Genomic DNA, 14,902 nt, shown 5'->3' on the forward strand with positions numbered 1-14,902 from the left:
TCAGTTCTGCAAGCTTCAGAGGAGCTGCTCCAAAAGGGGAGTCCTTCAATGTGACATTATCTCAACGGACAGCCCGCTTTTGTTACCGACGTGAGTCTGCCAGATGTGCGAACACCTAAGTCCTCGATGAACGCTCCGCCACCTTTTAGCAGCATAGGATGGCCGAATCAAACCGATGCCTTCAAGGAGACAGGCAGGTCGAAGCGGCTGTCGGTCATCTTGCCCTTTGAGCCTCCTGCGAGCCACGGTTGACATATCTGATTGTCAACAACCGTCGTCCCTGCATCTTGCGCGGTGCTAGCACGGTGCGGATACGCCGCCTCTCATTGGCTCCCGAAATAACAACATGCCTCAACTCCAGAACCTCAACACCAAGCATGCTCAGTCCACGAGCAACCAAGCTTCAACCTCATAGGCCGCCTAGCTACACTGTTCCCCACGAATCTGGAGAATCTCTCGGTTCAATCTAACCCTGCATAGCCGCTGGTAGCGGTACTCAAGCATACCTTTGCCTACCGCGTCTGATCATCGCTTCAGGGCAAGGGCTTTGACGCCGCGTTCAGATCACCTTACCATGTGACTCGCTCTATTGGCTGGTAAGCCTCATGATGTATCAGTACGAGGCCTTGCGTATGTATCATCCTCTAGCATCATGTGGGCCAGGGTTGTGACGAACCGAAGTCGGAATGTGCTTTGGAACGCCCCTCCATTTAACCCCTCATGATGTCTTTTGTGTTTGTTTGTGTTCTCTGCTCATTCCTATTGTCGTATTCGAATTCAGATTTGCAGCTATGCTAGACGTCCTAGCATATGTCCCTAGGGACCCATTCCAGCAGCTGACTTTGTCTCTGTGTGTTCTTGGACTCTTCTTTGCGACTATCTTCATCTTTACTCTCAAGCCGAGAAATAAGGCAGAGCCAGCCCCAAGCAGCATAGAAGCGTACCTGAAGTTCATTTATGGGTGCTTCTTGAAGCCTCATACAGGTGATGGCACTGGAAGCCAGCAAGATGCTCTGGTACGCTGAGAACGAGCCTTTGTAGGCATTTAGATATTGACCTTAATGCAGGAGAGTTTCTACAAAGCGCAAGCCGGCGTCTACGATGCCACTCGGGTTCAGCTCCTCCGAGGTCGCGAAGACATGCTGGGTTTGGTCGCAGCACAGTTGAAGCACCGTGCTGAGGCTGGGCTGATTCCTCAGCGCCCAGTCTGGGTCGATGTGAGCCATTTGAGCAGAAGTGAATTGCCAACGACTGACTTGGACAGATTGGTGGCGGTACTGGCTGGAATGTAGAGCAGATGAACAACTTCATCTCGGTCCCGGAATTCTTCCGCGCAGTTTGTACGCAGCAGGGTGCTCATCTGAAGCTCCAAGACTAACGTCACCAGACATTGTCGATCTCTCCCCAAGTCTGTGCGAGATGGCGCGCAAACGCTTTGCTCGCCTCGGCTGGACGAACGTCAAAGTAATCTGTCAAGATGCACGCGCCTTCCGTCTTCACGAGCACGAAGCGCAAGCTTATGAGCGTAAGGAATACAAGGTCCAAGGACAGACTGTGCGCGACCTGGATGAGAATGCGGACGCTGGTGGAGCCGAGCTTGTCACCATGAGCTATGCGCTCTCCATGATCCCCGAGTTCTATCCTGTGATCGACTCGATCGATAGCCTGTTGAGCCCCAATGGCATTGCGGGTGTTGTAGACTTCTATGTCCAGAATCAGATCGACTTCAGAGGTCGAAACTACATCGGTGGCGCAATCGATCGCCACTGCATGTGGCTTTCCAGAGTATTTTGGCGAACATGGTTCGAGATCGACCGCGTCAATCTTGAGGCTGCAAGAAGGGCATGTTGAACGTCACATTTAGAGAGGCCACTGCTGACAAACTACAGGACTACCTTGAGTACCGCTTTGGTACAGTTCTCAGCATCAACGCCCGCAACAACTTCTTCGGTACTGGCATCAAGCTCCCCTATTATATCTGGATCGGTTGCCCCAAGGACAGCGGCACATCAACACAGAAGCTCGCTGAGATTGATGCTGCCGCCACAGAATCACCATACCTCTCCGCTCTTGACCTCCAGACTGGCGCTACACAGACCGATGTCGAGATCCGTTCGAAAGCATACGAGTCTGCGATTGTGAATCTGCAATCATCGCTTCCTCTACCCGCCACTTGGTATCAGAACCACCACTGGCGTATTCACTACGACTCCACACTTCTCAAGCATGCCCGTTTCAACAACTCGTACATCTATGCTTTCACCTGGGAAGACGATGTTGCAGATCACCGCATCCTGAAGCCCACTGTAAACGATGTCATCCTTGCCATTGGATCCGCAGGCGACAACATCCTATCTTTCTGTCTTGCTAATCCACGCCGAGTACACGCTGTCGACCTGAACCCCTCGCAAAACCATCTCCTCGAACTTAAGGTCGCTGCCTTCACCGCTCTCGGCTACCAGGATGTCTGGAAGCTTTTCGGCGAAGGCAAGCACGGCGATTTCAAGGACATCCTAATCCAGAAACTCAGCCCTCACCTCTCCAGCGAAGCCTTCCAATTCTGGCTGCACAACGGCCCCTCCGTCTTTTCCACAACCTCAAAGGGTCTTTACTACTCCGGCGGCTCGGGCAATGCCCTCGCAATGGGAGGCTGGCTGTTCCGCCTCCTCGGCATGTCCTCCGACGTGAAGAAACTCTGCGCCGCACAAACCCTCAACGAACAACGCGAAATCTGGCAACGCAGCATCAAAACCGTCCTGCATTCCAAAGTCCTCACATACTGCATCCTCGGCAACGAAAAATGGCTCTGGAAAGCGCTCGGCGTGCCGCCTGCGCAACGCGCTGTCATCGAAGCAGACTTCGTCAAGACAGCCGACTTCTCCGAGACTAAGATGAAGAAAGATTCGGGTGAGGAGTATATGGCGTTCCATGAAGAGCCGAGCGATGAGGCGCTGAAGAGCAGCTCCGGGAACGCAATTTATGAGTATGTTCTGAATACGTTTGAGCCGGTTATCAACACCACGCTGCTCAGCACGCAGAACCACTACTACCTCCTCACGCTCCTCGGACACTACACGCCCACCTCCCATCCCACATATCTGAGCCCGAAGAGCCATGTTAGGCTCAGCAAACCAAACGCGTTTAGCGGTCTGCGCATCCATACCGACGAGATCAGCGAGGTTATTGCGCGCATGCGTCCGTCTACGCTCACGATCGTCGTGGTGATGGATAGTATGGATTGGTTCCCGCCGACGGGACAGCAGGCTGTCAAGCAGATCCGTGCACTGAACAGGGCGTTGAAGGTCAAGGGTCGGGTTATGTTGAGGAGTGCGGGACTGGAGCCGTGGTATCTGAAGGTGTTTGGGGAGAATGGGTTTAGTTGCAAGAGGGTTGCTGTCAGGGTACCGGGCAGCTGTATTGATCGGTAAGTGAGCTTCTTTGGACGATGGGAAGGAGTGATTGCTAACAAATTGCAGTGTGAACATGTACGCGTCGACATGGATCTGTACGAAAGAGGTTGGTCTTGAGCAGGAGGATATCAAGACACGGTTGAGACAGACCAGCCTGGCGGAGTTGAAGCTCGAAGGGCCAGCTATGCATATGGAAGAGTAGGGTTGGACATGTCTTTCATTTGTGTCTTCGTGGTTACCGAGTTGAAGATACCAAAAAACTCCGAGCGCTATGCAACTTCAATACAACCTTATTGTCAACAAACATTCTTCGCCTTCTCTCAGCTTTCATATCCTCGCTTCCGAGCACTGATGCCGACGCTGCCTACGTGTTGCCTGTTGATAGTCAGTATATCTAAGGTGACATGACTCTCCTGACATGCTTGAGCTCAAACCTGGTCCGCGTCAATGCACGTCTAGTAAGTGATAATATGTCTTCTGCAGCTACGGCTGCCACCCTCAGGGCGCTGAGCGAGAACTTCTCGTAGCTGAGGATCATCTCTGCCCTTATCCACGTGGTGGACACGAACGTGGCTGAGAACTGATGGTGACATTTTGGGAGGAGTAGGTGCAAGCCTTACCGCTGAAGGTTCTCCGGTCTGGCATATTTCTGCTCTCGATCTGGACAGAACGGACACACACAACTGGAATTTCGATATACAATTCCATGACGAATTATATCGTTTTCTTCTTGAAGCCTTTACCACCTTCGCTTCGCGGGCAGCTTCGCACCGGACAGAAATGGAGACGACTTTGAGTATGGGTCGTCGTATGAGAACTGGTAGACATTAGTGCGTTGAACATGATTCTAGGCATAAACATACTTGAGACGATATTCAATTTGGAAAGGCGCTGCCTTGCAACCAGGGACGTTACAACAGAACGACCCTATGTTCATCGTCGACAGGCTAATATATCCTCAGTTTCTTTCTCGCGTACTGTGGCTCTCATTCCTGGGTAGGCGTACGTGCATTCAAGGATAGTGAGGCCGCCGAGGCCGCCGACGATGATAGGTGGTAGCTTCATGGTGTAGCGAGTGAGGTACGAAATGATTGACTTGGTGAATGCAAATGATTGTGAGGTTGTACTTGCCTTGAGGAAGTCAGAGCCTGTTTATAACACCTAGACATTCTCTCTATACGAGCTTTCAGCCTGCTCCAGCTCCACAACCTCGCCGTGTACTCATCTTGGTGAGCATCTAGATACCCCAGGCTTTCCTTGAGATGACTGTTTAGCGAGAGACTCGGCAAGTGCCACAATGCTTCTCTCACGAGGCTGAGGTTAGAGCAAGGTCAGGGTCCGAAAAGAGAAGGAGCGGTTCCTAGAAGAGCAAGTCCATAAGAATACCGTTGTCCTCAACGGCTACCTAGACAACGTGGCTGGCGAAGCGAACCACAAACCTGTTGACCTTCGACAGGGACGAGACCGTTGCTATTCTTAAGTTCTTACGTTCACGTGAGTATTAACAGGCCTGACAGACTTGGCCTTTCAATCTTGTGATGCTTCGTATTCGCACCATACAGCACAGCACCTACTGAGGGCTGTCAGCCCATTACTAGTACAACGCGAAGTGTTACTGTAACAACCGCATTTGGTCACGATGCTGCGATAGAAATAAAACTGCGCAGTTCATGAGGTTCTTGGCGCGTATATAATTCTTTCAAGGTGAAGTCAAGAGTGTGCAATACATTTGGCGAGTCGTTGAAAGATCTTTGCTGCGCCTTCGTAGCCAGAAGGCTGACTGTCAAAATGCGGATGTGGGGTTGAGTGTTACGGCAGCGAACAAAGAAAGAACGTCAAATGCTGTCAGGGTCCAGATGGCCAGACGTCCAGACTTGGATGCACGTGATTGCTGGATGTAGATCTGCAGGTACCCGGACACGAAGCGTGAAACCTGTGAAACTGTTTCAAACATGTCAATCATCGCAATGCGAGACCAGATGTCGTACGAAAATATCGAAGAAGGACCGAGGTCTTGGAGACGTTGAATAAGTCGATTTTGCTGCGAAATGTTACCCTCATTTCGGGCACACAAGACTCCGTGTTGCTCCGAGTCTGTGCTATGCAACCTATACAACTCCTGTGACCCATCCCGAGTCGTCTCGTGGTAGACCGCCGGTACAATAGTGATACAAGAAAGTGTCAACATGTCGATACGTATGCGCGCATGTCGTATTACAATAGATCAATCAATGCCGATCCAAGCGCCGTGCAATGCAGTTCCGTGGGTTATGAATCGTTCCTTTACTCGTGGTAGTACGTCTCGAATGCGTAAATGATGCCGAAAAGGAGAAAAGCAATTGCGCCGCCAAGAGTGACTGCGTAATGTTAGCATCAAGCTCATAAAGTAATAGTTGCTGGCCTTACCATTGCGCATACTGATCTTGCCGGCAATGGCGCGACCACCAATGACCGCACCTGCCGTACAGATACTGTGTCCAACGGTGGCGCCGGCCGTGACCCACCAGTAGTCAGAGCCTGCAGCCATAGCAACGGTAGCGATCTGACTGCGGTCACCCCACTCTCCAAGGAAGGTCATGACGAATGTTTGAACCCATGCCGGGCTGAGAAGCAGTGAGAAGAGGTTGTTGATGCCGCTCAAAGCACCAGAGAGCGAGGATCCTCGAGGTGAAGGAGATCGGTCGGGCGATGTGGAGGGGCTTCGAGCGGGCGCGGGCAGCCTGGAGTTCGATCGAGAGCGTCGTACACGGCCAGATTCGAGAGCATAAGGCGAGATGGACGATCGGCGGCGACCCTTGGAACGCGCAAGCTGCTCCTTCTCCTCGAGCTCCTCCTCAACCTCGCGCATCTCCTCTCCAACGCCCTCGTCTGGGCTCATAGCGAGACCTTCGCGCAGCAGCTTGACACCGAAGACCAAGAAGAGAATGGCAGCGGCCAAATGTGTGAAGCGCTCGGAAAGGAAGGCAGGTACAGCGTGACCAAGCACAGCGGAAAGCACTGTCATAATGGCGAGGGCGGAGAAAGCGGCGGAGAAGACGACAAGGCGGGGGTGTCGCATGGCCATCAGGGCGGCTACGAGGAAGGTCTTGTCGCCGATCTCAGAGAAGATGATCATCGTGAAGGAGAGAACGAAGGAGTGGAAGGGTTGAATGACGCCGGCGGCCTCCTCGTCAGGCATGTTGGAGGTTGGGGTCTTTGTCTTCGGTGTAGTGTCTAGCGGGTCTGCTTTCGAGAGGGAGTCTGGAACGGGGTGAGGAAGGTCGTCGTGCGGTGTATCTGGCAGGTCGGTGGGTTTCTGTAATATGGTCAATTGCTTGCATGAGGTGCCTATCACAGTGCTCAGACTTACCTCGAGGCCTACTGCGCCGTAGACACGTGTGGATGTGGTCTCTGTGGCGACCGCTTCCTTCAGATGTGACTGCTCGCCGTGGGGCGGCGGCGGTGCTTCCTTGGGGGACGTTGGCACCTGCTCCTTCTTCGAGCCTGTCTTGTCCTCGTGCGCCAGACGCTCCTTGTCCTTTGCTGAGACCCCGCCCTCCACGCCAGTCTTGCCTGTCGCTAGTTTTCGGTCAGGGTCCTGCATGACGCTTTTGTCGCCATCCAGCACTTCTTTCTCTGCGCCGACCAGGGTAGAGTCCTTGGATGCAGGAATTGTCTTCTTGCCTGTGCCCAAGTCTTCTACCACAGCAGGCTTCTTGTCCTGCGAAGTCGGTGTGTCGTCAACGTATGGGCCGGCGTGAGGCTTGCCGTCGAAGCCATCGACAGGCGCATCCTTTGTTCCTTTGGCTGAGCCTGGAGTTACGGCGGCGGGAGATGGGTCGGGAATGGCATTGGTGTAGGCGGGGGCTGCTGCTCGTGCAACATGCTTGTCGTCGACCTCGGCGACTGCAGACCTGGCGAGCACCTGGAGCGCTGGCAGTAGAATGAGGGTTTGCCGCAACCTCATGGTTTCGACTATGAAAATGTGGGCAGGGGTATGCTGTGAGCTCACGAGCAGGGAGCGTGAGCAGCGGCGATGGGGTTATTACTACAAATTCTACTGGAAGACGTCTGTCGAGGGAGTGTTGTGGAAGAGAAGTAGGACAAACGGCTGAAAGTGTGTGCTCAGCACTCAGGGCGTGCTGAGGTGTGAATGAGATATGTGGCTGTTCTTGAACTTTAGGAGACACCACTGCCACAGATGCACGCAAGGAGGTACGTGCAGAGGCCCACGTAATATGTTTGCAACCTGCGTACGGCAGAGCGCTAGGTAGCAAAAGGGTTGCTGTCAAAAGCGGCAGCGGATTCAGCCAGTCAGACGTCGGCGCGCTGCAACTCCGTCTCGACGTCAAACACCTGCCGTATCTTGCTCACCTTTCTCCTGCACATCGCCCCCTTCTCCCTGCCCGGACACGAGCATCCGCGAGGGCTGAGGGCTAGGCTGCAAACGCCAAGCTCCAAGCTCACGTGAGTACCTGGGTCGAACGCGGCAAAGCGGGTCATCCTAGCCGTCGCGAACCTCACCATCACCATCACAACAAACGCGCTCAACGGCATCATTCATCCTTCGACAACTTACAAGGCGCGCAATTGATGGCAAATCTGCGTGCGCCTGCTGAATCTACAATGGCAGAAGCACGAGGCGTGCGCGCCGGCAGCAGGCGCAAAACACCCACCCTGCAGCCGGAAAAGGCACCTGCACGCGCACCGCGACGATTGCGCAGCCAAAGTCGCGATATTGAACCGCTCTCTGAACTGCAAAAGCCAACCCGCCGGAGCGCGCGTCAAGGGAGTGTAACCAGTATCGCAAGTGAAAGCAAAAATAAGGGACCGAACGCGCGCAAAACAAAGCGAAAGCCCGCCAAAGAGGCAGCAGGAGGTTGGTGAGCCCTTAAACCCTAACCCTAAAACGTCCATCAACGACTGCGCTACCAAACCACCAACACCACCCAAACCGGCTTGCAATTGCTGATGTGAAATGCACCAGATCTCACACTCGTTGAAGAGATCGACACCGAAATTGCCTTTGACGAAGCTCCAGCCACACCCCAACACATCGACATCCCTCTCCCTCTGGAGCAGCAAACATTCCGCTCACCTGGCGCAGCCTCCGAAATGTCCGGCACTACCGCCATCTCCTCTTTCTCCATGATCGAGGCCGAATTCTTGGAGCCGAAATTTATCATGAAGCATATGCGCAAACTTTGTGAATCTGCGGAGGAGTTTCTGCAGCATCTTGCACCCCCAGACGGAACCATAACTGACGACCATCGCAACATCCAGGAAATGCTGAAGCCCGACTCTGAATTCGTAGAGGAGTACAATGACTTCGACGAGGGGTTCAAGCTGTATCTGAAGCACTTCAAAGGCGATGAAAACAACTACATCAATATTCGAGCGGTTCATCGCGCATTGTTCGGCTTATACAACGAGGCTGGAGCCTTGCAATCTGGTGTCAACCTTGTTCTCTACCTGGCCAACGTCCTAGTGTTCGCGAAGCAGATGATTCATTCTGATCGAAGCGACAAAGATGTATGGAATCGTCTACGACGGCTTGACAACTCTTTCCCTAGTCAGTTTATATGCTCGTTGGTTACCAAAAGCTCGCCAACAGCTGTCGGAGACAGTGCTCTGCTGAGAGAGACATTCGAGTTGGGCTTGGAACTGCGTACTCAACTCGCCATCCTTTCGCTGGAACGCTCTGCTAGTGATGGCGAGTTCAATCCTGACGAGGCTCTCAATGGGATCTTTCTCCACTCTGAGGCATCCCAAGAGAACGGAGACATCATTCGTGGCTGGAGTGTGGCAGCGCTTGGTGGGGAAGAAACGAGTCTCTCACAGGAGTTCCAAGACATCATCGTGCGACGATTCCATGAATTGAGAGCTTTCCTTCCCACGGATACGCAGTCGCTGGAGAATGGGGACCTGGTCGACCTAGATGGACTGAGCAGCAACTTCCCTTGGGAAGCGACCGTCCTACAACTGCTGCAATGGACGCGTCTACGGCACCGAGAACTCAGCGCCTCGATTGAAGCTATTGGTGGCTCTACAGCGATACTGGCAAATGTCAGGAAGGCGGTAGCAGCGCCTCAACCAGCCCCCGAAGAGGTCAGACCCACAACCGCCCCTAGAGATTCCCCACGCAAGAAGCGAACATCATTTGGACACCGAAGACGTAGTAGTCGAAAGTTTGATCCAAATGCTCCGATTGATCTACGGGCGATCGATGCACTCAAAGCCAGAGAGAGAGACTCCGGGGTGCATTTCGACCCCAAGGTTCCGCAACCGGGCGATGTATTCGAAGAAGTAGCTGAAGAGGAAGACCACGCACAACAGACAGTCGAAGAGCAGCCTGAACTTGAGGTTGCGCCCGAGGATGCGCAAGCTGAGCGCGAGTTGAGTGAACAGATTGACCAAATTGAACAAGACGTCTGGGAGCAGACACCTGGCGGGGACGATCAGCAACCGGGAGAAGCGACCCTCGTAGCAGGAGAAGACGATTTCGAAGACGTCGATGCAATCGCTCCTTCAGGACCACCTAAAAGCACACAAGACATCTTGGCCGCCCTGAAGTCGGTCCAACCCACAGGCAAAGAAAACCGCAAGGCTGCTAGGTTTGTCGATCGACAACCTAATGCTGTGCGCGTCGAATTCGAAGACGGCTTTGGGTCCAGCCAACCCACCCCCGGCCCCTCGAACAGGGTCCTTGACAAGGGCAAGCAGCACGCCAAACCGCCGCCGTCCGCCTCTAGGAAACGCGCACGTTCAGAAGAGGATGAAGATGACGACGACGACGACGACGCCTTCGAGTCTGGCGACCGGACAGCTCACGTTGAAGACCGCCGCCAGAAAGCACCAATCTCCAAGAGAGTGCGCGTTGAACCCCCCTCATCCGCTCCAGCACCCCCATCCCACCAAGCCGTCCGCGCTTCCCAGACGGTCCGCGCGCCAGAAGACGAGGAGCTGCGCATCTCACAGTGCTACCAACGTGTATCCGCCTCCCCCGCACCCACAGCACCGCGCGTTCAACAGGAAGACAGCCTCTCCGAAACCGAAACCGAAGCGCCGGACATGACCGAAACCCTACCTCCTCACTCCACATACCAAGACCAGCACAACCTCGCACGCCAGAACAGCGCCATAGGTGGCGCAGGTCGCATGCGCCAGCCACGACGAACATGGACTGCCAACCAAGAGGAGGCGCTTGTCGAGTACATGGAGCGATTTCAGGGGTCTTACGCACAGATCGAGAAATTCGATCGTACCGACGAAGGCTACGGCGTGCTGGGCGACTTTACCCAGGTCAATCTGAAGGACAAGGCGAGGACTATGGCGGTTAATATGATTAAGTAAGTTGTGCGATCTTGAAGAGATGACGAGTGAGGTTTGCTAATGAAGATGCAGGTCTGGCACGGGATTGAGGCCGGGATTCGAGGAAATTATCAAGGAGACCTCGAAGGATGGGAAGAAGTTGCTTGAGGCTGGGTTTACATGGTAGTTGTCCGGCCATCCACGTTTCTGGGAGGCCTTTTCATGTTATTGATACCTGACGTTACGTCACGCGTTGAGTTAATCTTACACTTCATCCACTTCAACACCTCATCCTCTCATGAGAGCTTCTACACCTTCTCCCGCCACCGAACACCCCATTCGCCCTTCGCAAAACTGGCTTCCACAACCGCACCTTTCATGACCGCTTCGCACTTTCTCCTCTCGCCCTTTTCACCACCTCTTACACCCTCCTCTCCCTCTGTCAAGAACCCAAAGGCACAGCCACGCCTTGCTGCCTTGCGTACCATCTCCCGCTCATCAGCGCGCCTCTGGCCTTCGAGACGGCGCTGCTTCGCCTCCTCAGTCTCATGCTGCCGCTCCGCCCACCCTTTTTCTCCACCAATAGATCCATTGATGTCTGACTGGTCTTGCGGCGGCCGAACCTTACCGCCGCCGTAGCCATACTCGACTACATCTCCCAATTCCTTCTCCTTCTTTTGACTTGCAGCTTCACCGTTCTCGAGAGCGATGCCACCCTGATCCTCGGGCTCAGAGTCCGAAAACGTATCTTCCGCACTACTAATCTCCTCCGCACCCGCAGCGGGATTAGCCGCCAAAGCAGGCGGGGGATGGTCAACCATATCGACGCTCTTCCAGTCCTCTGGCTTCTCAACGACGAATCTTGCACGGCGGTTTTTGCGCCGGCCGTAGACTTTCTCCGGGTCTTTTTCGCGGTTGAAAACTAGTTCTTCGACGGCGGTGCAGTCGATTGTGATTCTGTGGTCGCCTTTGGGTGTATTCTTTGTCTTGGAACTTTTCTTCTTGTGCGACGACTTGTTCTTCTTGCCGAACTTGCTGCCTTCGTCTTCGTCCGCCGTATCCCCCTTCTCCTTCTCCTTCTCCTTCCCAAGTTCCTTACTTCCATCTTTCTCTTCACTCTCTTTACTCTTTGCGACTGCCTGCTCTTCCCTAATCGATTCCGGAGTCGCGCCTTCCAGCAGTTTAGCGAACGTGGCTTCGATCTTGCGGTCCACGGGCCCGGGCTTTTGGTGTCTGCAGCGTTGAGAGCAGTATTTGACTTCGGTTGCGCCTGAGGTTTTCTTGCGGTCCCCGATGACACGGCCGCATGAGTGGCAGTAGGGGACAGAGTCGCCAATGGTGAGGTAGAGGGGTGGGGGCGTGGCTTGGGACTTTGAGGGACGGGACCAGGAGTCCATCCACGACATTGTGGCGGTTGATGTGGACAGGAATCGGAGTGCTAACTTAGTAGATTTGGCGATTGCTGGCCTGGTCCTTGTAACTGAGATGTGTAGCCTTGTTGGTAGCTGGCTAATCTGTACCTTTCGAATCGGTTCAGACAGTTGATGAGGCCCTTCGTAGCTAGGAAGGACAGCTTGGCTTTTGTAAAATGTGTGTTCGCTTGGATCTGCAGGGCGAGGTCTAGAAGTACGAAGGAGTTGACGAGCACACGACGTCATCGACGGCTTGAAACGTGTCTTGCAGCAAAGTTCGCCGTGGAATTGCTGGTTGGAACATCTGCAAGTTGAAAATGTTCAGATGTTGACAATCAACTAGCTTTTAAACATTTATTTCCGCACAAAGATGTCATGACGCAGTGAAGCAGCCGCAGCACATGTGCCATGTCTCGAAGGAACCAGCATTGGCACGCCACAGCCTGCAGACTTTTCGGACACGACCTTCTTGTATTGAACGTGTAAAATGATGCTGACAGTGTGCTCCATTTGAGCGCTTGTTGACGCGTACAAAACTCCTCGGCTTCTCTTATCAGATCGAACCCCACAATACCCCATAGTCCTCGGTTCTCCAGTTCACCGTCCACCATGTTGCCGAGCTTAGCAGCACCGTGGATCTCGGGTAGCAGCTCATGCTACAGCGTCCATTGCGCCGAAAGTATGGAGACATTATATTTCCTAATGGCGCTGCCGTCCGCTGGTCAACAGTTTCTCATAGTTTTTCGTTGACCTCCTTGGGCTGCATTCTGCGCAGAACACCATATCACCCCTATCCCGGGCCGTTCACACCAGTTACAAAGCGGACAGATGGAAGAGTTATCGCTATCCACACGGCCAACTTTTCCTCCGCTACCGAGTCACCATTCTCCACACCACTCACCCTTCCAGTTCACCGCGAAACGAACGCATAGCGTGCGCCATCGAAGGAAGAGGGCAAGGCTGCAGCCAAGACTAGCTTCATCCGCATCCATGTCGCCAGCGCAGGACCCCGTGACGGGAGAAACCGGCAACGGCGCATCGCGTGCCCGCCATGCGCATTCGCTGTCAGGCACCATAGCGACACGACCGAGGCGGACAACCGCGCAGAGTGACATCCATGAGACAATTCTGCACCCCGGAAATGTGAAGATTAACGTCCAGGGCGCATTCATCGTGGACGAGGAGCAGCCCGGGACCCCGCAGAGCGAAGATTACGAGCACGACCCCAAAGATATTAGACTGCCAAACCACACAGCAGTCGTGAGCCACATAGCAGTTGATGTGAGTGCATCTGGTGTCGCGTGCTCGATTGCACGGCGCACGCGACACTCTCCCTTACTTCTGCTCAAACACGCTGCGACTTTCGGAGGATATAGTGCTGATATGCTACACGCGCACAGATTGGGGGCTCTCTTGCAAAGCTCGTATACTTCTCTCGCGAACATGGCGACGACTCCCTCGGCGGCCGGTTGAACTTCCTCAAGTTCGAGACAGCCCGGATAGACACATGCATAGAATTCATGCGCAAGCTGGTCTCTGACCACAGAGACAACGGCACAAGCCCCAGCGACCTGTGCGTTATGGCGACGGGTGGTGGTGCGTACAAGTACTACGACAAGATCACAGAAGCGCTGGGCGTTGAAGTCATCAGGGAAGACGAGATGGAGAGTCTGATCACAGGTACGGCTACTGTACGATGGGCAAAAGCGGAGCATCGCAACTGACATCGACAGGTCTTGACTTCTTCATCAACGAGATCCCCAACGAAGTGTTCACCTACAGCGAAGACCAACCCATGGAATTCGTCGCACACCCACCCGACCCACCGAACATTTACCCCTACTTGCTCGTCAACATTGGCTCCGGTGTGTCAATGGTCAAGGTCTCAGGGCCCCAAAAGTTCGAACGTATCGGCGGTACATCGTTGGGAGGCGGAACTTTATGGGGGCTGCTGTCCATGCTGACGGGAGCCCGAAGCTTCGATGATATGCTGCGACTAGCGGAGAAGGGCGACAACTCGACTGTCGATCTACTGGTCGGCGACATCTACGGCCAAGCGTACAACAAGATTGGGCTGAAGAGCACACACATTGCGTCATCGTTCGGCAAGGTCTACAAAAAGAAGCGCGCAGCAGAACGAGACGCAGAGGATGGGTGCAATGGCGACCTCAAGCGCCGTGCAGAAGAAGAGCACGTCGATGGCTCATCAGAGATGCAGCACTCGCCCAGTGGCTTCGCACCTGAGGATATCTCAAGGTCACTGCTATATGCTGTCTCGAACAACATTGGTCAGATTGCGTATCTACATGCTGAGAAGCATGGCTTGGAGCGCATATACTTTGGTGGATCTTTCATTGGCGGCCACGCTCAAACGATGAACACACTATCATACGCCATCCGCTTCTGGTCCAAGGGGACCAAGCAGGCATACTTCCTCAGGCATGAAGGGTATCTGGGCAGTGTGGGTGCGTTCTTGAAGAGACAACCAAGGAACTGGGGGAGAAGAGAAAGTTTCCAAGGCATAAGGTCTACTGCTTGATTGTGAGAGTCAGCATATAGAGGAGTTATAATACGGAAAATCTTGAGAACAATGTTGTATATTTCAATAGTATTCGTGAACGGGGCGGCTCTTTTCGCGATTCAAAAACTGGATCATGGGTACCATCAGACTTCGAGCCCCCAATACTGACTCTGGGACTCCGCGCTGCGTATGCGGGGATCTTGAGACATCGGTTTCTAGAAACTTGAATTACGTTCGAATGTCAGCAGCAACATGGAATCATAAGGTAT

The 14,902-nt window shown here is 53.7% G+C and overlaps 7 protein-coding genes across 7 annotated transcripts; 4 read left to right on the forward strand and 3 right to left on the reverse strand.

The window, feature by feature from the left end:
- Window positions 1-765: 765 nt before the first annotated feature.
- BU25DRAFT_465069 (uncharacterized protein) lies at window positions 766-3,612 on the forward strand (the record flags this gene model as incomplete). Its single annotated transcript, XM_033700139.1, has 6 exons — window positions 766-1,016; window positions 1,068-1,217; window positions 1,265-1,340; window positions 1,388-1,842; window positions 1,890-3,424; window positions 3,477-3,612. Exons 1-6 carry the CDS (start codon window positions 792-794, stop codon window positions 3,610-3,612), a joined length of 2,577 nt encoding a protein of 858 aa, XP_033568035.1. The 5' UTR covers window positions 766-791.
- A 253-nt stretch (window positions 3,613-3,865) lies between these two features.
- BU25DRAFT_416989 (uncharacterized protein) lies at window positions 3,866-4,475 on the reverse strand (the record flags this gene model as incomplete). Its single annotated transcript, XM_033699918.1, has 3 exons — window positions 3,866-4,227; window positions 4,274-4,337; window positions 4,389-4,475. 3 exons carry the CDS (start codon window positions 4,473-4,475, stop codon window positions 3,866-3,868), a joined length of 513 nt encoding a protein of 170 aa, XP_033568036.1.
- A 922-nt stretch (window positions 4,476-5,397) lies between these two features.
- On the reverse strand, window positions 5,398-7,721 carry BU25DRAFT_405695 (UPF0016-domain-containing protein). Its single transcript, XM_033699850.1, has 3 exons — window positions 6,760-7,721; window positions 5,817-6,705; window positions 5,398-5,767 (listed from the first exon to the last, which is right to left on the reverse strand). The coding sequence occupies exons 1-3, from the start codon at window positions 7,354-7,356 to the stop codon at window positions 5,694-5,696; spliced, it is 1,560 nt and encodes a 519-aa protein (XP_033568037.1). The 5' UTR covers window positions 7,357-7,721; the 3' UTR covers window positions 5,398-5,693.
- A 63-nt stretch (window positions 7,722-7,784) lies between these two features.
- BU25DRAFT_13979 (uncharacterized protein) lies at window positions 7,785-10,948 on the forward strand. Its single transcript, XM_033699407.1, has 3 exons — window positions 7,785-8,268; window positions 8,377-10,738; window positions 10,794-10,948. Exons 1-3 carry the CDS (start codon window positions 7,983-7,985, stop codon window positions 10,885-10,887), a joined length of 2,742 nt encoding a protein of 913 aa, XP_033568038.1. The 5' UTR covers window positions 7,785-7,982; the 3' UTR covers window positions 10,888-10,948.
- BU25DRAFT_405696 (uncharacterized protein) lies at window positions 10,868-12,537 on the reverse strand. The gene has a single exon (XM_033699851.1). The coding sequence runs from the start codon at window positions 12,356-12,358 to the stop codon at window positions 11,009-11,011; it is 1,350 nt and encodes a 449-aa protein (XP_033568039.1). The 5' UTR covers window positions 12,359-12,537; the 3' UTR covers window positions 10,868-11,008.
- A 391-nt stretch (window positions 12,538-12,928) lies between these two features.
- On the forward strand, window positions 12,929-13,402 carry BU25DRAFT_325081 (uncharacterized protein; the record flags this gene model as incomplete). The annotated part of the gene is made up of 1 exon (XM_033699476.1): window positions 12,929-13,402. A coding segment is annotated over one exon (474 nt), but the record flags the coding sequence as incomplete, so codon positions are not given.
- A 4-nt stretch (window positions 13,403-13,406) lies between these two features.
- Window positions 13,407-14,901, forward strand: BU25DRAFT_13982 (fumble). Its single transcript, XM_033699408.1, has 2 exons — window positions 13,407-13,792; window positions 13,846-14,901. Exons 1-2 carry the CDS (start codon window positions 13,633-13,635, stop codon window positions 14,649-14,651), a joined length of 966 nt encoding a protein of 321 aa, XP_033568041.1. The 5' UTR covers window positions 13,407-13,632; the 3' UTR covers window positions 14,652-14,901.
- The last annotated feature ends 1 nt before the right edge of the window (window position 14,902 follows it).

The sequence above is a fragment of the Macroventuria anomochaeta genome, assembly GCF_010093625.1.
Source record: "Macroventuria anomochaeta strain CBS 525.71 unplaced genomic scaffold BU25scaffold_1, whole genome shotgun sequence".
Lineage (NCBI taxonomy): Eukaryota > Fungi > Ascomycota > Dothideomycetes > Pleosporales > Didymellaceae > Macroventuria > Macroventuria anomochaeta.